Source organism: Haplochromis burtoni, unplaced genomic scaffold (genome assembly GCF_018398535.1).
Source record: "Haplochromis burtoni strain Fernald_Lab_line unplaced genomic scaffold, NCSU_Asbu1 Contig_373, whole genome shotgun sequence".
In the NCBI taxonomy this organism is placed as follows: Eukaryota; Metazoa; Chordata; class Actinopteri; order Cichliformes; family Cichlidae; genus Haplochromis; species Haplochromis burtoni.
The window spans coordinates 266,539-289,189 of NW_024582734.1; the positions used below are offsets into that span (position 1 = coordinate 266,539).

At 50.0% G+C, this 22,651-nt stretch overlaps 1 protein-coding gene across 1 annotated transcript in view; it reads right to left on the bottom strand.

The window, feature by feature from the left end:
* The window catches only part of sts (steroid sulfatase (microsomal), isozyme S), a gene marked incomplete at its 5' end in the record, with an annotated part of 65,059 nt that overhangs the window by 17,013 nt on the left and 25,395 nt on the right, over positions 1-22,651 (bottom strand). Inside the window, 5 exon segments of the mRNA XM_042228989.1 lie at positions 11,619-11,740; positions 11,959-12,118; positions 14,348-14,485; positions 16,471-16,607; positions 16,688-17,093. Of these exon segments, the coding sequence (XP_042084923.1) occupies positions 11,619-11,740; positions 11,959-12,118; positions 14,348-14,485; positions 16,471-16,607; positions 16,688-17,093 (963 nt within the window).

Here is a 22,651-nt window from a genome sequence, read left to right on the forward strand (position 1 = left end):
AATACTACATAGAGTGCACTATACAGGTCATCGGATGTTCAAGATGGGCTTTACATCTTCCAACAACTGCTCACACTGTCAAGGCAATACACCAGACAATTACATCCACGCTCTTTGGTTCTGTCCACCAGTGCAAAAGTTTTGGCGCGAGATATGTGAAGACTTATCAAAGTGTCTGAAATGTAACATTCCAACTTCCCCCTTAGTGTGTTTGTTGGGCAGCTTAGATAATGTCACTTCAGAAAAGAATATAGCCCATATGATCTTCACTGCCCTATGCATAGCCAAGAAAACAGTCCTCATGAACTGGAAAAATAAAAATAATCTTAATTCTAACCAATATAGAAATTATCTATTAGATTACATTAGTCTTGATCACAGCCTCTGCCACCACCATAGATCAATTGCTCTGGGCCCTTTTATCAGCTCCATCACCTAGTGGGGGTGGGGGGTCATAGTTTGGTCCCGCCTTCACTGTTGTGATTGGTGAGGGGGTAGGGACAGGCTTAGGGCGTCGGGGGGTTCCCCGGAGGCATCTTCCTTGGGGGCTCAACCCGGGGTAGCGGTCAGTCCGGTTGGGGGCTCTGTTGGCTCTCAGGTGACTGTTTCCTCGCGGCTGCGTGCAGCGGGGCTAGGGGAGGGTCTGTGCTGACGGACGTGGGTTACTGACCTGGCAACCTGGCTGCCCCTGGGTGGGTCCGGGATGGGCGTGAGGTTCTGGGGGCGCTCCGTCTCTGGGCTGGGGCCCGGGCCGGGCCTCGGGGGCTTGGGTCCTGGTTTGTGTGTTGCCGGGGTTGTGGGCAGGTGGGTGCATGGGGGCCCGGCCCTGGAGCAGGGTGCCGCCGGTGCGTCGAGCCGCCTGGGGGGCTCTTCAACTGGTGGGGGGGATGGTCACATCTTGCAGGAGCTTTCTTCTCTTCAGGAACTCTCTGCAGGAGGGGGAGATACAGGAGAGGTGGAGGAAGATCTCAGCCTGGGCGTTTACCGTCTTATGTAGTCTGGAAGATGAGTGGATGGTGGGGTGGGTGCAGTTTTCTCTGTGGTGGGGTTGGGTGGACTGTCCAGGGCTCTGTGGAGCCGGGGGGCGCTACTGCACTGGGCCCCGGTCTGATGGGCCTGGGCCCCCTTTCCCTGGCGGGTCGCGAAGGGTGGGAGTGCCTACTGGGGTCAGCGGGGGAGCTGGCCCCAGGGAGGGGTTACCTGCCCCTCCCTTCCTTCCCTCCCCATCTCCAGCTGCCTCCCTCTTCCCGCTCCTTCACAACCACCCACACATGCAGGGCCTTGGAGTAGGGGTATGTCACCAGGGTGCAGAGGAGGCTACCCCCCCCTCTGTCCCCTTCTGGCTGCCTCTGCCTCAATTTTATCCCACAACTTAGACATTCACATTATTCACACTCTCATTACACATACATATAGGATCTTGGGGGTGGGCACAATCACGGAGTCCAAATTACCATCAGGGTGTATACCTCACCCCTGACGTCCTTGCCCACCTCTCAATTTTAAATACACTTAGTCATTGAGGGCTAGCAGGAGGGACTATGCGCTTACCTGCTGCTCCTTGGCAGGTAGCTCCATGCCCTCCTGGGTTTTAATTGCACCTTAGATCACATATGCATCAACACTACAATGAGCGGGTGGAGGGAGGTTTGGAGTCTTCTCCCACCCCCATTCTCTGCGGCCTGCTGGAGCGGGAGGGCTAGTAGGAGGAGTTGGCCGTCCGGCTGCGGTCTGGGGTGTGGGGCCTCCCTGCTGCTGCGGAGTCGGGGTGGTCTGCCTCTCCCCACCGCAGGGAAAAGGGTAACACCACCTGGGTCTGGGTGCAATTCCCCCCTCCAGGGGCAAGGGTACCTAGACCCGGTTTGTAGAGTACGCTTGGGGAGTGTGATTGTGTGTACAGCGTCTCTTTATGTCTATCTCCATGTTGGTTGAGTGTGGAGTGAGTGCACATGAGAGCATGAGGGTGGGAATGGATGTTTGTGTCTGTGTGTGCCTGTATGTCTGTGTCTATATGTCAGGTTGGGTATCAGACGCCACCTCTCTGGGGACACCTCAGGCCCTCCAAGGTTTGGAGGCCTATCTCTACCCACCACCACTTCCCCTGCCGGTGGCGGACTCCCTCAGGTGTCGGTGTGCTGGTGGTTCTTTGTGTCTGGGGGTGGGCGTCCGGGTACACACCGGCTCACTCCTTGGCGGCCGCTTGTCGGGGCCTGGGGCCTGGGGCTCGCTCGGGCCCCCTTTGGAGGTGGGGTGCCCCCGGCCTCTCGGCCTGGGGCTCGGTCACTCAGGCACAGCTGGGGGCCGGCGGAGCTCACGGGCGCGTCACTGCAACTCCCCCTGGCTTCTGCTCCGCGGCTGCTGGGCGAGCCCTCATCTGGGACTCTCCTCAGCTCTTACTGGAACAGTGGCGCGGCTGCCCCTCTGTTGGTCTTCCGTGGTCTCTTGTGTTCTGGGGACCTCTGGATGTCTGGAGTTTTGATCTCCTCCATACCCGCTTCACACCCTGGAGGACGGGGCTGTGGCCCCCCCACACTCCCTAGCAGATCATTACATGGAGAAACCTTTGGAATGCAAGCATGCTGATCCACACAGGTATGCACACAGGTGTAACATGGGTATTCACAGACGCGGACTAAAGCTTTCTTGGCTGCTGCCTCAAAGCACACTGTGCGCTGTCTATCTTGCGTGCTGCACAATATCGTTTATTATTCAGTAACTATTGATATCTATGACTAGCTAGTTTATTGTGATGGTGCTTTGTTTTCTCTATTATTATGTTGCTCTTTGTTGTTTGCTGTCTCCTCTGTTTGTTTTTTTTGTTTGTTTGTTTTTTTTTGTTTTTTTTCTCCATACAGGTGACCCAGGAGTTGTTGTTTTTTTTTTTTTTTTTTTCTCCCCCCTTCTCACCGTCTCTTCTCCCCTTTGGTTTTCTTTCTTTCTCTCCCCCTCTTTCTCTCATTCATTCCCCCTGTCCTATTTCTTAAAAAGAAAAAAGGGAAAAAAAAAAAAAAAAAATGACAAAGGATGAACTGAAGCTCTGCCATCACGTAATGTCGCATACTGCTGTTTCTGATGTCATTTAAAAAAAAAAAAAAAAAAAAAAAAAAAAAAAAAAAAAAGATCCTCACACAGAGAGGCCGTGGTCTGCGGTGTGCTGGTTTTCCCTCTAAAGTCTGTGATCGTGTTTAGTCCCTGCCACATACTCCGAGGGTTGTCAAACTGTTGCTCCACCCTGTCCCTGTACTCACGTTTGGCTGCTTTGATCGTCTTCCGGAGTTGGTAATGTGCGTGTTTGTAGTCCGATGTGTTCGCGGAGGCAAAGGCGGTGTTCCGTGCCGCCAGTGCCGCGCGAACATCTCCGTTAATCCAGGGTTTTTGATTTGGGAAGGATTTAACTGTTCTGGATGGGACGACATCTTCCACGCATTTCCTGATAAATCCACAGACTGAGTCTGTGTATTCAAGTTATAGACATAACTAATCGTTCCCCTTCAGTCGATTCACTCGGTACAACACATAAGTATGGGACATATATACACGCCCCGCCGAGCAGCCACCGAACCGGAACGGGACCACCACATCCTTAGTGAGTGGTAGACCCAGCAGAAAGGACAGCCTGAGCCACCGAAGGGGCCGTAACGTCCAGCCGATAAAACCGCACAAAAGTGTGCGGCGACGCCCAACTAGCCGCTGCACAAATATCAGCCACAGGCACCCCTCTAAAAAGAGCCCACGAGGTCGCCATCCCCCTGGTGGAATGAGCTCCCACCCCGTGGGGCAACGCAAAACCTCTGGTGCCGTATGCCAGCGAGATAGCTTCTACAATCCAGTGGGACAGCCTCTGTTTGGACAGAGCTCTACCTCTATTTGGATTAGCGAAGCAGACAAACAGCTGGTCACATAAACGCACATCCCGAGTGCGCTCAATGTAGGTGCGTAGCGCACGCACCGGACAAAGAGAATGCACCCTCCCCTGCTCCTCAGATTCAAAAGGAGGGGAGCAAAAGCTCAGCAACTCAAACTCCATTGAACTATAAGATGCAGGCATGATCTTGGGAAAATAGGCAGCATTCGGACGCAATACGACCTTGCGGCCATCAGGAGAAAACTGTGTGCAGGCAGGATGCACAGACAGCGCATGAAGGTCACCCACTCGCTTCGCTGAGGCCAAAGCGAGAAGTAATGCGGTCTTATACGAAAGAAATTTCATATCCACAGACTCAACGGGTTCAAACGGTGGGCCACAAAGGGCCTCCAACACCAAAGACAAGTCCCAAGCAGGGACACTGGACTTAAGCACGGGCCTCAGCCGGCGAACCCCTTTCAGAAAACGCACGGCGAGGGGATGTGCACCTGGTGTCACCCCGTCAAAACCGATATGACAAGCAGATATAGCCGCTAAATAAACCTTGATTGTCGAAAACGAAAGGCCTTTATCCAGCAGCTCCTGCAGGAATGTCAAAACATCCACAATAGAGCACTGAAATGGGAGAGTGTGGCGGTCCTGGCACCATCGCTCGAAGGCTCGCCATTTGTAAGCGTACAAGCCTCTAGTAGACGAGGCTCTGGCGCTCTGAATTGTCGCTATCACACTAAGTGGCAAACCCTTAGCAACCAAGTTTAACCTCTCAGCAGGTAAGCATGAAGGCGCCACAGATCCGGGCGCGGATGAAACACTTCCCCTCCCGCCTGAGAGAGGAGATCCCTGCGGAGAGGAAGCTGCCAAGGACTTGCTGCAAGCAGGCTGATTATTTCCGCATACCACGACCTCGCGGGCCACCAAGGGGCCACCAGGATCAGAGAGAGGGAATGCCGACGCACCCTCTCCAGAACCGGAGATATCATTTCCACTGGGGGAAATGCATACAAGAGCACGTCTGGCCATTGGTGCGCTAGCGCGTCCAAGCCCAAGGGTGCATCGTGGTCGATTATGGAGAAGTACAGGGGGCAGTGAGTATTTACCCTGGAAGCAAAAAGATCTATTTGCGCCTCGCCAAATAGATCCCAAATCCGAGCCACTATCGAAGGGTGTAACCTCCATTCTCTCACCAGAGGACCCCCCCTGGAGAGAAGGTCCGGCCCCAGGTTCAGGTGGCCCGGGACATGGGTGGCTCTTAGAGTCAGAAAATGAACACTGCACCATAACAGCAGAGAGCGAGACAGCTGCAACAGGGGAAGAGAGCGTGTTCCTCCCTGCCTGTTTATGTAAGACACCACTGTTGAATTGTCCGTCCTGACTAAGACATGCTGGCCCTGCAGGACTGGACGGAAATGCTTTAGAGCTAAGAACACTGCTAACAGCTCTAAGTGGTTGATGTGCAGCTGGCGCTGAGCCGCGGACCAGATCCCTCTCACTGACGCACCCTCGCACAGCGCTCCCCACCCACTTAGGGAAGCATCCGTGGACACCACCTTGCGAAACAACACCCTTCCAATCCGAGAGCCCTGATGCAGTAGCCCGGGCTCCCTCCAAGGACGGAGAGCTAGCATGCAAGACGCGGTTACCGGCAGCCTCCTCTGGAGGTGACGCGAAGCACACAAGCGGTGAGAGAGAGTCCAGCGTTGAAACGCCCTCATTTTCAACAGCCCAAGTGGCACTACGGCGATCATAGATGCCATCATGCCCAACAAGCGCAATATCGTCTGGAAACGCAGTCTGCGTCCCAGCTGAAATTGAGCGAGGCAGCGATGAAACGCGGCCACTCTGTGCTCCGACAAACGTGCGCGGCTGGAAAGAGAGCATATTTCCAGACCGAGAAAAGTGATCTGTTGACCCGGGATTAGCGAGCTCTTTTGAAAGTTCACAGAGAACCCCAGTGTCTGAATGTGTGACAGAACCAGCGACAGCTGTGTCTCCGCCTGTTCTCCGGAGCGAGCTACGAGAGCCCAGTCGTCTAGGTAGGCCAAGATGCGGATGCCCCTCTCCCTGAGGGGCGCTAGCGCTGCCTCGGCACATTTCGTAAAGGTGCGGGGAGCGAGCGACAGCCCGAACGGCAGCACTAGGTATTCGTAGGCTACGCCCTCGAATGCAAACCTCAGAAACTGCCTGTGTTTCGGGTGTATAGCGACATGAAATAAGCATCTGTCAGATCGATTGTCGCAAACCAATCTCCCGGGCCGACTGCACTCAAGAGCTGTCTGAGTGTTAGCATCTTGAACCTGTACGTTCGCAGATACGTGTTCAAGACTCGCAGGTCGAGGATGGGACGAAGCCCTCCCCCTTTTTTCGGAACGACAAAATAACGGCTGTACCAACCTTTGTCCGTCTCCGAAGCGGGGACCACTCGTATTGCTCTTTTCTGCAATAGCGCCCGTATTTCCTCTCTGAGTATCATGGCTGCCTCGGAGTTGACAATCGTGTTTACAACTCTTTGGAAACGAGGCGGCTTGACCCGGAACTGCAACCGGTAACCCATGGCAACGGTTTGCAGCACCCACGGAGAGGGGGCGCAAGCGCGCCACTGAGGGAAGTGAGCAGCCAGCCGGCTGACCTGCAGCACCGACGGCGGGGCGCCGTCGCCCCCCAGTGTGTCTGCAGGGGACTGCATCCCCTGCCTGACCTGGCTCATTTCGCCTGCAGGTTGAGCATTTGTGATTGTTTGAGAATAAACAACACTCTTTATTGATTGTAACATGGAAACATGTACATTCATACATTTTGTTGGATGCACCTTTTCTGGGGCACAACAACGAAAAACAGCGGGAACACTCGATGTGGTCGCTTGAACATTTAACACACCTGAACCGGGAGTTACCTGAGGCAATGTGTGTGCAGGGGTTTTGTGCTTGGGAGACAGCGATAGGAAAGTGCAGCGCCTTCTGGGGCTGACAACCTGAACAGAACTTAAGCGGCACCTCTTGTGCGGCAACAGAGGGGTAAAAACAGCGTCTCCCTGCTGCTGGACCCCTTCTCCACTCGAAACCACGGCTAGGAGGGCTGAGGCTTCTTCCTCCTGGGCGTCGGGTCCCGTCGGGGGCCCGAGGGTGGGCCTTTGCCCCAGGCCGACTGGCGTGGAGCTCGGGCCGGAGGACGTGCTCTCGCCGGCGGCACACCCACTCCAGCAGTGGGCGCCGGTCTCTTGCCAGCCGTCAGAGGAGCGGCGGGCCTGTGAGAGCTAGCTGTGGGCTTGGGCTGGGGCTGGCGTCTGGGGATGATGTCGCGCAGAGCTTCCGTCTGCTTCTTCCTCAGATCGAATCTAGCCTGAATGGCTTCAAGTGAATGTCCGAATAACCCAGCCGCAGACACTGGTGCGTCCAGATACACAGCTCTGTCCCTATCCGGGACGTCGGAGAGGGTCAGCCACAGGTGCCTCTGAGCCACTACTGTCGAAGCCATCCCTCTGCCCAGGGAGAGCGCTGCACAGCGAGACGCACGGAGGATGTAATCCGTGGTGACTCTGACCTCGTTAAGAAGAGGTGACAGCGGGCTGTCATCAGGAACCAGCGATCCAAGCTCCGCCAGGCACATAGCCTGGTACGTCTGGAGCATGGTGACGGAGCTCATGGCGCGAGCAGTGCCGGCCTGAGCCCGATAAATCTTCTCCAGCTGCGAGGCCGAGAATCTGCAGTGCTTGGACGGCAGAGTTGCGGGGCCACCGACACCATGGTTATGGGACGGGGCCAGATAAGCAGCCAGAGACGGCTCCATAGGGGGTGGGTTAGCTAAGCCAGCTCCCTCGGCGCCGTCCAATTCCATGTACTGTCCATAGCCGGGCACAGTGACGCGGGTAGACAGAGGTTTGTCCCATGACGCTGTTAGCTCGCAGAGAAAGTCTGGGAACATGGGAAGGCAGTTTTTGGCCGTTGCGGGCTCCGGTGGGAGGAAAAACCCCGCGAACCGCGACGGCTTCCGAGCTGGTGGAGGAGAGGGCCAGTCCACCTGCAGCTTCTCAGCAGCACGGCGAAACAGGGAGAAAAGAGAGGTGTCATCGTGGCCGACCGGCGCAGCAGCGGCGGCACATTGGGCCGACAATGAGCTCTCCTGCTCATCCTCCGACAAACCATGGATGTCCAGGCCGATGTCCAGCACGTCATCGTCTTCCTGGGGAGCGCTGGCGGGCTTCAACCCAGGCTGAAGCCCGTCAGCGCCCCTGCATGGTTCCGGCCCGTCATCGGCTAACCCGTCAACGTATTCCATGTGGTCAGCCCAGCTAATCGCGGGGACATCGACCGGAAAATCCTCGTCTTCGGACTCGGACGAAGCCGGGGCTCCAGACTCGGAAAGAAGAGGGTCATGCCGTGCGACAGCCGAGCGTCCCAGCACTCTTTCCACAAACGTCACCCGTCTTTCCAGGGTCGAGCGCCGGAGCTGGCGACAAAACGCACAAGCTTCGGGCTCCGTCAACGCTCTCCTAGCGTGGACGATCCCCAGGCAGACAGGGCAGGCATCGTGCTGGTCGCTGTCGTGCAAAGAGAAACCGCATCCCTGAGGACAGGGGCGAACAGAAGATTTCTGCTTTGCTCGCTTCGGTTTGGAGTCCATTCCAAAACGCAAAGCGAAACGCTGCACAAGAAAAACTTGAAAATAGCGCTCCGCGGGCAGCCTACGCACCAGCTGGGCGGTGGAGGCTAACACCAACAGGGGCAGTTAAGCTAAGTTCAAGTTGGCAGACAACGGAGCTAACTAGCAGCAGCTAGCTAGCCCAACTCAGCAGAGGTGTTCTCAGCGAGGTGAAGAGCGTAAGAACTGAGGGATGACTGTGATGACAGCGGCTATATGTGCGGGCGGGGCCGTGCGCGTGTCATCACACGTCATCTGCCGTAAAGGCGTGAATAAAGGTTTCTTCAGCCAGGACACGCGAGGGCGTGATATCCCATACTTATGTGTTGTACCGAGTGAATCGACTGAAAGGGAACTACAAAAAAATGATGTCCAACAAGTTATGGACCTAACTGTAGATGACCAGCCTACTGGATCTCTGCAGCAGCCACATGTTATCAAAAGGTTGATGAACAGAATCAACCTTTTGTAAAGTGTGTAATGTATGTTTTGTCAAATAATATTAAAGAGAAACACATTTTCCATTTGCCTTTTTTCATGACCTGATATGGTACATTACAAAATTACACCCTGCACAGGCCGCCACTCGGTCGCAGAGCTAACACTTACAGGCAGACAGCCGTTCACACTCACAATCACACCTATTCACAATTTAGAATAATCAGTTAACCTCACACTCTGCACACAGTGCTAACAACTAGCTGTTCGATATAACCATATATATCGATGACGATATAAAAGCATCTATCGTTTCATTTTACGCTGTCGTTTGTTTCGTGGTGTCGCAAAATAAACTGTTTACAGCAATATTTTTCATTGTTTTTCATCGTGGCTCCGCTGTCCGCTTGTTTGTTTTCCACATAAACCTTTCACAATAAAGCTCAAGGTCCTTTTGAGTGTTTTCAAAATAAACTGAATCACGTGAAAGAGCATGCAGAGAGTTTACGGATGTGAAGCAAAAAAAGAGCCGTCAGGTGCTAAAAAATAAAGCTTAGACTCAAACTTTGAGAGAAAACGGCGCCGTTACAACTTATGTCTAAAAATGTATCGTTTCATGCATCGGTTAAAACACTCGACTCCAGCTACATGACGCGCAGCTGGAAACCCTAAACGCAAGTCGAGCTGCCCGAGATTCACAGAATTTACAGAAAATGTTACATTTTTGTGATTTATATCGTTGTCAGGACGATAAATGTCTGATATTTTTGTCATATCGCACAGCACTACTAACAACTGCACCACGGTGCTGCCCCTGGATCTAGTTCAGCTAAATGAGCAGTTGCTACAATACACCTGGGATTGTAGTTGGTCAGTTTCCTCATTTGTTGAAAGCTCTGGTCAAACATTTCCTGCAGAAGGCTTATTAGCCTTCTAGAAGCTCGGACGGCCTCAGCCTGAGCTGAGTGTGAGAAATCTGCAGGAAACGTCTGAAGTTGTTTTCATCCATGCACTTGTATCATTTGGTCCATGTGACGGCTCACATCACCTGCTGGTTTCATGCTTTTGCTTTTTAAATTTTAACTCCAAACACGAGTATGGAGCCATGGTATACTTATTATCCATAAACTCTATAATGTGTAGTAATATAGTATATGTTTCAGTGTGATACAGATCAGCAGTGGTCGGGCACTTTGGCCAAACTGCTGTCTTTAAAAGTGACCATAAATAGAAATGCAGCAGCATGCTCAGGTTTTCAAATGAGACCATTGCTGTTAATAAAATACAGAATGGAGTTCATTAACTTGGAAAAACTACATAAGTAACTGTGGAATCTGTGAAAGTGTGGACACCAAGTCATTCACGCTGCAGCCTGTAAACACTTTTGGTGGCAGTTAATTATATTAAGCTGCCACTCCTGCAGATCTCTTCAGCTGATATTCAGGCCAGGGGACTGTTACAAATATTTAAGTCTGCTTTGGATGATTGTTCTCTTCTCTTTCATCTTTGTATGTTGACTTCAAATAGCACCAGGAATATGGCCTCAAATACCAGAGTTTGTATCTGTCTGGTACAAAGTGATCTTTGTCCTTTAGTTTGGTATGTTACATTTTAGTAGTTTATTAATCCATTTCAGAAGTGGCCAACCCGCGGCTCCTGAGCCGCATGCAGCTCTTTGCCTGGTTTCATGCAGCTCTTATATTGAAGTTTGTGGTTTTTTTCAATCTGCGTGTTCGCTTCGTTTGAGTTTAACACTGTATTTTCATCAAATGCAAATGTGCATGAGATGGAAATACCACAAGGTTTCCCAGTAGGTGCGAGTGTCATGATGGGTGTGACCCTGTGTTTTGTGTTTGATTTATACTTGATTATTGCAAACAAAGCTTGGAGTTTCTGTTTCTGTGCCCTCCCCATGTTTCACGTTTGGTTCCACTGCATCATCCACAGGGAGCAACTCGCGTCTAAATCACTGAATTTAGACAACATCATGAAGCCTATGATGGAAATCATCAACTGCATCCACACACATGCAATTCAAGAATCTCATCGCTGAGCTGGACCCGAGGCTTCCAGGTGACCTGCTGCTGCACTGCACTGTGAGGTGGCTGTGATAAACCCAGGCACTCTCTCGCTTCTTTGAGCTTTTGGATGCCATAATAATAATATTAATAATGGATTGGATTTATATAGCGCTTTTCAAGGCACCCAAAGCGCTTTACAACTCCACTATTCATTCACACACTGGTGGAGGCAGCTACAGGTGTAGCCACAGCTGCCCTGGGACAGACTGACAGAAGCGAGGCTGCCATATCGCGCCAATGGCCCCTCTGGCCAACACCAGTAGGGTAAAGTGTCTTGCCCAAGGACACAACGACCAGGACAGAGAGCCCGGGGATCGAACCAGCGACCTTCCGGTTACAGATACACTTCCCAACCCCCTGAGCCACGGTCGCCCATGAAACTGTTAATGGTAGAGGAGGACTATCTCGAGCTCTCGGACCTCAAGTGGATTATGGATCTGGTCTTTTTGGTCGACATGCTGTGTCACTTGGACAGACTGAACCTGACCCTGCAGGTTAGGTTAAAAATGCTGCCTGACCTGGTGCAAAGTGTGTTTGCACTTGTCAACAAACGGTAGAGGTTATCAATACGGCTTCATCTTTCTCTGTTGCACACTTACTGTTTTGGGGATGCCATCTGACAGCGTTCAAGTTGGCATTACAGTAGTGAAAGAGAAATTCATGCTTGGAACGTCCAGCTCTCCCCTGTAGCAAATCCATGAGGTCATGACCATCTATTTCCCTGCAGAAAGAAAGTGAACATGAATTACAATGGTGGCTGCAAAAAGCCTCTGGATTACCTTAACACCCCACTCTTCATTAGAAAACATGTTCCCTCTGCTCACATCCAGGATTCCCCTCACTGTGAATCGCTCTCACGGCCTCTCCTTTCTTTAAATGTGACCTAGATTTCAGGCTGACATAAGGAAGGAGCACAGTCTCACCGCTGTGCAGCCTCACCTGTCCTCTGGGACTGAAGCTCCACTCAGCTGCACCACAGTAGGAAACAGGTCCATGTTGCTGGTGGGCTCATCTATCTGTCTGCCACCAGGGATTTTCCCAGGCCAACGTAAAATTCCAGGGACCCTGATTCCTCCCTCCCAATTCGTGGACTTCCCTGCTGCTCGGTAAAAGAAAAAAAAAAGAACAAGAAGTCAGGGAAATAATTCTCATCCGGCTACCAATTAAGCCTAAATGATAGCACTGCACCAAATCCCCACTGAGCCGTCTGCACAGGTGGTACTGTCATTGTCTACATTTGCTCTGCCGGTGTGTCTGCGGTGCTCTGCATCACGATTACAAATGAGCTGATCATGTTGAACTTGGAGCTTATAAATCTTAAACAACATTTGAAACACAAGAGAGCATAACGGCACAGAACCACCTATTTTACCAACATGAGCTAGACTTACACTCCAGGCTATTACGTTTTCCTTCATTAAGTTGAAATCCCAGTGGAAATCAATATATTGTGTTTACAGCACATACCAATCAAATGTATTACAGTTGTAGTGGTCTGTGTAACTGCATTCCTGTTGAGCGCTATGCTGGCATAGCTTAATGCAGTACTATACATTAAGCATTACCTCAGCATGTGCAGTGTGAAAACAGTGCTGGGTTAGTAACTAAAGGCACAACTGGCTTCTTAAGACTCGCCTCCTGCAGAGATGAAAGGGCAGCGAGTGGCTGCCTTACAAAAAGCTGCTCTTTGAATCAAACCTGCTGAGTCCCAACAGAATCCCTGACACGGGTCTGCTCACTGCAAACTAGTGAATGTGAATCAAATGAAGAATAATATTGCTAACATTTTTTGATATGGAGCTTTCGGCGCATCCAACAGCAGAGCTTCATTGTCTCATAATTACTTGTGAATTTTCCTGAAGGAAACCGAACGAAGCTCAGAGGCAATGATCTGAGTCCTGCGTGCTTGCAGTTTATTCCAGTGCACTGACTCTAAAAGCAACTCAATTTAAACCACTTAAATATTTCTTTGTTTCTCTGTTTGCTTGCAGGTCATTTTCTAACACAGCCAGTCTTTTAAATGTAAATGCTTATAACTGGTACGTATTGTAATATATTGTAAAGCACCTTTAGTGCTCAGTAAGACTCGAAACACTACTCTATTATATTCTGTTTACATAATCTACTTCTTTAGCTGTCACCGGGAAGAAAATGTAAAATATTGTAGCAGTGAAATGACATAAACACACTCAGCAAAGTTAACTCTTCAACACATTTAGCCATCTGCACCACCCTGGTTGTCAAGTCCAGAAACTCCACATTCACAATGTGGCTGCCCCCTCATTAGATCAGTAACCGGCCTTGATTGATTGATTAATCACCTCACGACCAGCTCCCGATCATCAGTCGTTTGGTTGTAAGAAAATCCAACCTGTTTGAAATCCTGTCGGCCGTCGTGAGGGCGTCACCGCAGCCTCTCACACTGCGCACGCACAAACACAGAGATGGAAGTGAAAAGACGGAGCAGCGGTGCACCCTGTGATCTGGACACAAGCGATGGAGGCACAACTTGTAGAACTCTGGCTCCTCCGAGCCTTTTCGATGTGGCCTCACAAAATTATCACGACCACAACAACCGTGAAAATAGTTGGATCTACACTGCTGCTCAATCACAGCTGATCAATGCTTTTTATTAGCAATTTAGCAAAGTTGATGGTGTGTGTGTGTCTGTGTGAGTGAAAGACGGAGAGCGAGAGATTTTCTGTTATAAGCTTCATGTTACGGACGCACAGTGTGAGCACTCAGGTCACATCAGAGCATCGGGCTGTATAGTGTGAGACCTGCATCGTGACCTACCAACTTCTAACCCCTGCGAGTCAATCCAGGGGTTAGAAGCATCAGCACGGCGTTTGCCCAGCTTTACATGCCCTCCAGAGAGCCTGTTCTTCAACAGCTTCACTGGCTGCCCGTAGATTATAGTCACTTGCTAAATATTGCTTCAACCTGGTCCCTCCCTACCTGTGCTCCTCCTTTCTTAGGTCTTTGTTCATCGCTCACCTTGTTGTTCCCTCTGGCCGTCTCACCACAGAGCAGAGCTCATCTGTTCTCCGGCTCTGGAATGAACTTCCTCTTGATATCAGGAATATCTTCCCTTATTCCAAACTGGCTTACTCTCTTCAAGCACTGACTCTAATTGTTTTCTATCCTTTCGCTATTTATTTTTATGCTTTGTAACGTGACCTTTGCTTTTTTCAAAGGCACCCACAAATAAAATGTATTATAACTATTAACTAAATGGTTAAAATCCTGCTGATGTATACAGGCAGAAAGGTCTTCAGCTTTAAGCATTACAACCAAGAACAGTTTTCCGTTTTTCTTCTCGGTGTACCTTTATATATTCCGTTCGATCCCCCGTGGACATCGCCTCTGGCAGAGATTTCCTCCAGATGAGCCCCTTGATCTGAAGTCAAGTAAACAAGAGTTTTTCCTCTCAAGCTGAGTCTGTCCAGCGTCTCCATGAGCTGACCTGAGAATACACACAGTGCAAACTCCAGTCTGTAATTATTTGGAAACATTTTTCCGTTTGAGTATGAATAACAGAACGAGAAAGAGAAACTGTAAAACAACACATGTGTTAAAGCTGCCGGGCAGGAGGAAAAGAGGAAGACCTCAGAGGAGGTTCGTGTTTGTCGTCAATGATGTCAAGCGGGATGGATGCAGATGAACTGTGGTGACCCCTAAACGGAGCAGCTTAAAGAAGGAGGAAAAATACATCTTCTATATTAGATTGGTCAAAGTAGGCATCAGTGCTCGCTGGCTGCTCTGCTTTCTTTCTGTGCCTCTCTCCTCTATCTGTGCACATGTGTTTGTGTCCTCATCTCATCAAGGCCACTCTTCACTGGACCGTTCAACAACACAATGAGTTAAACCTTCTGTGTTTGTGGTGCCTCCGACATCCTCGAACACTAAGTGTGTTTCTTCTGTACATTTCCCTGGATTCCCCTCCTTGGTGTGTGGTGGGTCGAACCCTGAGGTGGACGGTTTTACGTGGGTTCTCTTCCCCCCGGACCCCTGGACCACTATTCCACTATTTGCATTGTGTCTTTGTGCAAATATACTTTCACTGTAAACAAACACACTGAACTTTGATCTCCTGAGTCCAGCGTGCCCATCAGCCTTGACACAGGGATTGTATTGATCATGTCCATCATTACTACTGGACATTAACTTTTTTCAGTCGCCAAAAACAGTTCAGTTCAACTTTATTTATACATCGCCAAATCAAAACAACTGTCACTTCAAGGGGCTTTATTTTTAGACCCTAATATAGAGAAAAACTGTTGGCTTTGAGAGTGCTGACGGAGAAGTAATGACTATTATAATTGTAATGACAGAGAGACCTATTAACACATAGTGAGTGAAGAAGAAACTCCCAGAGCATCATGGGAATCCCCGGCAGCCTACACCTGTTGCAGCATCACTAAGGGAGGATTCAGGGTCACCTGGTCCAGCCCTAACTATATGCTTTAGCAAAAAGGAAAGTTTGAAGCCTAATCTTAAAAGTAGAGATAGTGACTGTCTCCTGAATCCAAACTGGAAGCTGGTTCCACAGAAGAGGGGCCTGAAAACTGAAGGCTCTGCCTCCCATTCTACTTTTAAATACTCTAGGAACAACAAGTAGGCCTGCAGAGCGAGACCGAAGTGCTCTAATAGGGTGATATGGTACTACAAGGTCATTAAGATAAGATGGGGCCTGATTATTTAAGACCTTGTATGTGAGGAGCAGGATTTTGAATTCTGGATTTAACAGGAAGCCAATGAAGGGAAGCCAAAACAGGAGAAATCTGCTCTCTCTTTCGAGTCCCTGTCAATGCAGTAGTTATGCTGTAATAGTTGTTGATGATGATGCAGTTCTTCACTCATATTTATACTCCTCTATACACCAGTATTGCATTTAATTTTTAGTAATCCTTACCCCAATCTAGTCGGCTCAGATGGTTGAGCTTCCTGAGCCTGGCTCTGCTGGAGGTTTTCTTTTAAAAAGGTGTTTTTCTTCCCACTGTCGCCACGTGAGACTCATAGCGATTTGTCTGATTAGGGCTTCTCCCTGACATGGAGTATACTAAGGTCAGGTCATGATAAACACTACAAAGCACAGTGAGATCAGTTCTCCATCCACAAGGTTTTAAGTGGATCTCCTCACATCTTCCATCTCGCCTCACTTACTGGTTCTTCTCTCCTCTGCAGCAGCAGGTGAAGCTGGGGGGGTTTCACAGAGCCTACCCTCCTAACATGATAAGATCGTGACAAGATGTAATTGCTATGACTACACACTTATCTTCTGTTCCCACTTTAACGATTATTCCTGAAGGTTCTTTCTTTCTTAGTGTCATTTGACTGAACTGGGCAAAGAGGAGAGGTCGGAAGCTTCTGGGCTTTTTTTTACTGGATTTGAAAGAACTGACAGACATAGAAAAGCAGCTTTTCCTTTAAACAGACAGAATGACCTACCCACACTCCAGTCCACCTCCTGCACAGCGTCCCCGTAGATACCGTGGCGGCTCGTTCCTCTGAAAGCTGCTGAAGCAAAGATGGCTGTGTGGACTTGGAGGAAAGAGAAAAGGAGCAGGAAAGGCCTGTTTGAATTTCTGCAGAAACAAACAATGAATATGAAACATTGCAACAAGAGAGTTTTCAGATCCAGGTGAATCAGGAAAGCTTCACGTACCGCTCTATGAAGTCCACTGCCTCGTGGACCATCCTCTGTGTCATGTTTTCAGACTTATATGGCTGCTCCACAATGCTGTGGTCCCTCAGGAGAACACAGTTTAAGTATGGGACAACCATGATGAACGCTACTAGCAAACCAGTGACCAAAAGCAACAGAAACATCAAGCTCAGGATCGACCTTCTGCCGATGACCCCGCTGTAGTGCAGCACAACTGTAGTGAGCAAAACGATGCCCATTGTTCTGTATGGCAAATATTTATGGAACTGGAAAATGGTGCCATGTCCAGGCTGGCAGTCCCTCAGGTTAGTCAGAGGGATACCGAAGAAATAATTGAAGCCGTGGTTGTTAGGGTGGTGGCAGTGATCGTCACGGCTCTCACAGTTCAGGCCCAGGTGCCATTTTCCTGCAGACAAGAAGAAGAAACAAAAACTCAGAAAGTAGAAACCCGATTAAGCTCGAAGCCACAATAAGAGAGTAAACTGTACACGTCCTATAACAAACAAATCTCACTACGGTTACGGGTATAAATATTGACATCGGTGTGAGCTCTGTCACTTCATTTTTAGCTGCTAATAACGCTCAAAACTGTCTGCGATGAGCACACGAGACACCCGGCCAAAGACCTCTTTATTCAACTTGTCTGACATAACATTTAATGCTGTACTTAATAGACTGGCGCTTACATAGCACCTGCTGTCTGCATTCATACACCAGCTTTTTCTGTGCCTAAGCACTTTTACCCGCGTGTTCACACACTCACAGGCACTGGGGTCAACTCAGGGTTCAGCATCTACCTCAGGATACCTCAAGACAGAGCCTAGGGGATCTGGGGCATTCACCACCTCTCTCCTTAACCTGGCTTCAACCAGTCTTTCCCATAGTGTACTTCATGGTATGGCTCATCAGCATTAAAGCTCTGTAGTTACTACATCTGTGCACACCACCCTTGTTCTTCAAAACTCTCCATTCCTCAGGCATCTTCTCACTCTCTGTGACTGTTAAACAGTCAAAGGTCCACTGCCCTGTCTCCTACACATCTCCAACCAACCACCTTTTCACTCTTCATACACCTTCATAGCTGCCCTCACTTCCTCCTTTCTTAACCTCTGCACTTCCGCATTCAGCCATTCCATCCTATTTGCAAAATCCACACAAGGAAGAGAACCTTTATGCAGAGATTGCAACGCAAATTGGGTTTTCTATTGGGGAAAGCATTGCCTCTTGTCTTGAATCTCGGTTGGGCTCTGGAGTGGGAAACAGTGTTGTTGGGTCTGCCAATAATGTGTTATCTGAACCCTCACTATTGAATGTGATTGTAAAGTCTGATGTTAAAGAACCTGTGTGTTTTAGAGGGGATGGCTGTGATACATGCAGTGTTCAGGAATGGGAGGAAATGATGATGACTTTTTTTAAGAGAAGAGGGGTACCAGTTGCTGAACAAGCTGATGATGTGCTAAGTAAACTGCTGGGGAGGGCACGAGAAATAGTCAAGGTGGGCATACGTAGTAAGCCATCGGTGTGTCTTGAGAGGGGCCCAGAGCCCATTTTTGAGATCTTAAAGCAGCACTTCAGTGACACTGCCTGTTCAAGCATGCCTTTAGCTGATTTTTATGCAACACTACCCAACTCAGGTGAAACACCGTTTGATTACTGGCTCAGGTTGAACAGAGCCATGGAGGTGACTGAAGACTGTCTGAAGAGACAAAATAAGTCCTTTGCATATCTGACAAAAGAGCTGACTGCTATGTTTATCCGCCACTGTCCAGACTCAGAACTGTCTCTTATTTTCAAGTGCAAGCCCCTGCAGCAGTGGACGGTTGCTGATGTGCACGAGAAATTGCTGGAGCATGGCAAGGACCGGAAGTGCACCCCTCAGTTTAGTGCAGTCAGTGCCTTGAGTTTTCAGCAACAGGAGGTGAGTCCTAATGTGCAGCAGGCGACAGGCAACAGTAAGTGTATTACACCATCACCAACCTCTACCTCAGCATCACTTACCGACCTTCATGCAAAACCACCTACTGATCGTCTTGATCATGTGATAGCCCTGTTAGAGAAAGTCCTGGAGGGACAGCCTCGACAAGCAAAGCTGCCTGCTAAGGATGATGTAAGGGTTCCCCGGAACCAAACACACAAAATTGTGCCTTGCGTGATTTGTGGTGACACTGAACACTCTACGTATCACCACTGTAGAGCCCATCAGCTATGTTTCATCTGCCATGCTGGCGACCACACACGGGCTCAATGCCCCAGGGCCGTGTCTGTCAGAGTGAGGGGGCCTGAATCAGCCACCCAGCAGCTGGGAAACTAGATGGCCTACATGTGGAGGGGGCAAGTGTTAGGCCTGAAATCGCCCCCAAAGAGGATGATTTTGATGATTTAGAATCTGTATTACACACTGTTTGTGAGGAGCGCCAGCTAGGCCGGAGACCCATTCTTCAGAACACACACAGACTAAAACAGCATGATGAGCTGTTCTATGAAAATGTGACCCTGGGTGGCAAAGTGTCTGTTAAAGCCATGCTTGACAGTGGCTCTATGGCCTGCACCCTCAGCACCAATATGATGCCCCAACTATTACATCATGCAGTGCTGCAGACCCCCACCTTGCAACCCACGGATGTCGTCCTGATTGGCTGTGGTGGTTCGAGGACAGTTCCATCAGGTGTGTGTGACATTACAGTGGAGATATATGGCTGTAAAGTTGTTGTGCCAATGTTGGTGATTGCAGGGCAGAGTGAGGACCTCATTTTGGGCAGTAACCTAATGAGCGGAATCGCCTAGGAGAGGGCATTAGAGGGCAGCTCGAGTGCGGAAGAACAGCTTAATAAAAATCTGCTGAGTTCAATGTCAGGAGTGGTGGCCCCAGGGCATGTTGGTGATAAGATCGGAACTGTCAAGCTAAAGAGAGCTGTAACATTAGAGCCCTTGACAGAACACCTTGTTTGGGGCAGGCTGCAGCTAATGAATAATGGGGAAGTGGGCAGTGCTGTCGTTGTAGAGCCCACCGGGTCAAGGTCTGGACCGAGGTCAGTTATGGTTGGGAGAACTGTAGCGCATCTAAACAGTGATGGGTGGCTCCCTGTGAAAGTGCTGAACCCCTTTGACAAGCCGATAACACTGAAACGGAACATGAAGTTGGCTGACGTGTCCCCCTGTGCAGCAGTGGAGAACTTCAGCCCCACTGGCTCCTACTTGCAACAGAACATGCAACGGTCTACTGGCTCAGCTTGGTGCCATGATGAGCAGAGTCTAGTCACTGATGTTTCCACTTTGCCAGATGTTTCACCCTCACAGGAGGTGACAAGTGGTTGTAGCCCCCTACATGCAGTGCTGCAAAATCTGGGGCTGTCTGATATCGACATTGATTCATGTGCAGTTTCGCCGGCTGGCAAAGAAAAACTGGTTGGCCTTATAGCCCAGTTTGAGTCTATCTTCTCGAGAGACAAGCTGGATTGTGGCAAGGCTAACGGCTGCCTACATCGAATTCGAGTTGTGGACGACAAGCCATTCCGGTTGCCATGCCGACGTGTGCCACCGACTCATTATGAAAAACTAAGACAGGCTCTGAATGACATGGAGGAACGGGAAATAATTCGGAAGTCTTGCAGTGAGTTTGCATCACCCCTGGTCTTAGTTTGGAAGAAGTCCGGTGAGTTGAGAATCTGTAACGACTTTCGCTGGCTTAATGCTAGAACTGTCAAAGATGCTCACCCACTCCCACATCCGGCTGACGCACTGGCTGCTTTGGGAGGGAACGGATTGTTCTCCACAATGGACTTGACTTCGGGTTATTATAATGTGGAGGTGCATGAGGAGGACCGTAAGTACACGGCATTTACGTCTCCATTTGGGTTGTACGAATATAATCGTATGCCACAAGGACTGTGCAACAGTCCGGCCACCTTCATGAGGATGATGCTAGGCATTTTTGGGGATCAGAACTTCCTCAGTGTGCTGTGTTATCTTGACGATGTTCTGGTTTTTGCCCCGACAGAAGAATTGGCACTGGAGCGCTTGCATATGGTGTTCCAGAGACTCCAGGTTCACAACCTTAAGTTGGCTCCAAAGAAGTGCCATTTTCTGAGACAGTCTGTGAAATTCCTGGGGCACATTGTAAATGCTGATGGGATACAGTCAGACCCTGACAAAATAGCATCCATTACATCCCTTGCAGAGGCAGACCTTATGGAAGAGGGTTCGAGTGTCCCATCCCAACAGAAGGTCCGCTCATTTTTGGGGATGGTAATGTTCTACCAACAATTTATTGAGAACTGCTCATCCATCGCAAAACCTCTGTTTCGGCTGACATCTGGGGATAAAGGCCCTCGTGGTTCACGGCGAAAGCACCGGCTGGTGCGTACAAAGCTGTGTGAGGAGGACTGGACGGATGAATGCAGGGCAGCTTTCAATGAGCTGAAGCAGGCCTTGTTGGATCGAGTGCTCCTGGCCCATCCTAATTTTGAGGAGCCCTTTTTGCTCTCTGTTGATGCCTCCAGCAGTGGCCTTGGTGCCGTGTTGTCGCGTCTTCTGGAGCTTCTACATCAAGAGTCCTTGCAGTAGACACTCAATCATGCACAGTCCAAGTACCCAGCGCATAGGCTGGAGTTCTTTGCATTGAAGTGGGCGGTGTGCGACAAGTTCCATCACTGGTTGAGGGGTCATCAGTTTACCGTATGGACGGATAATAACCCTCTCACTTACATACTTTCTAAGCCAAGACTGGATGCATGTGAGCAGAGGTGGATCGCAAAGCTAGCGCCTTTCCAGTTTGACATAAAGTACATTCCTGGTCCTAAAAATGTGGTTGCTGACGCGCTGAGCAGGGAGCCCTTCGTGCACCCCAGGGCCTCACACCGTTTGATAAGAGTTCCATATAAGGAACTTCTGGCAGAAGCAGAGGCAGTCGCCACTGGTGGGGTTCAGGAGGCCTTCAGATGGACTGTTCACTCAGCTGATAAGGCCTCAAGCAATGACCAGCCTGTTGTTTCGCAGTGCACGGCTGTTGCACAGACAGGAATGCTGACATCTTCTGAGGTGGGAGCTGTCTTCCAGGCCCATAGTGAACATGAGTCCAGGGTGTGGCCACATGCTCTCCTTCTGCCCCAATGCTCTCAGACTGTGCTTACGCCAAACCAGTCTGACTCTGAACCCTTCTCGCTGATGACCTAGTGGGACACCAGCGGCGTGATGATGTGCTGTGCAGAGTGATCTCCTATGTGGAAAGGGGACGGAGACCCTCGAGGAGGGAGCGGGCAAGTGAACCGGTTGATACGAAGAGATTTCTAAGGGCTTGGGACAAGTTAACTGTGAGGGATGGTGTGCTGTATCGAGTCTCCAAGAATCCCGTCTCAAAGACAAAGACTTATCTGTATGTTGTTCCGCCAACCTTGCGGCTCGCTGTACTGAAAGGCGTCCATGATGAAGCCGGTCACCAGGGACAACAAGAACACTTTATCTGGCCAGGCATAGATTCTACTGGCCTGGTATGGCCAACATGTGTCAGAGTATGTACGGTGCTGCAGAAGGTGTGTTGTTAGCAAGTCGCCTGAGCCAGAGGCGAGAGCACCTTTGGAGAATATCAGAACATCAGAGCCTTGAACTGGTCTGCATAGATTTTTGGTCTGCGGAGGATTCAGCGAACAAATCAGTGGATGTGCTTGTGGTCACAGACCACTTTACTAAGATGGCTCAGGCCTTTCTATGCCCCAATCAGTCTGCTAAGGCGGTGGCACACCAACTCTGGCATAACTACTTCTGCATCTACGGCTTTCCGAAACGCCTTCACTCGGATCAAGGAGCTAATTTTGAGAGTGTGCTCATTGCCGAGCTATTGAATGTGGCAGGTGTCCAGAAGTCTCACACGACCCCATACCATCCGATGGGAAACGGCTCCTGCGAGAGGATGAACCGTACCTTGGGCAACATGATTCGTGCATTACCCCCAAGAGCCAAGCAAAGGTG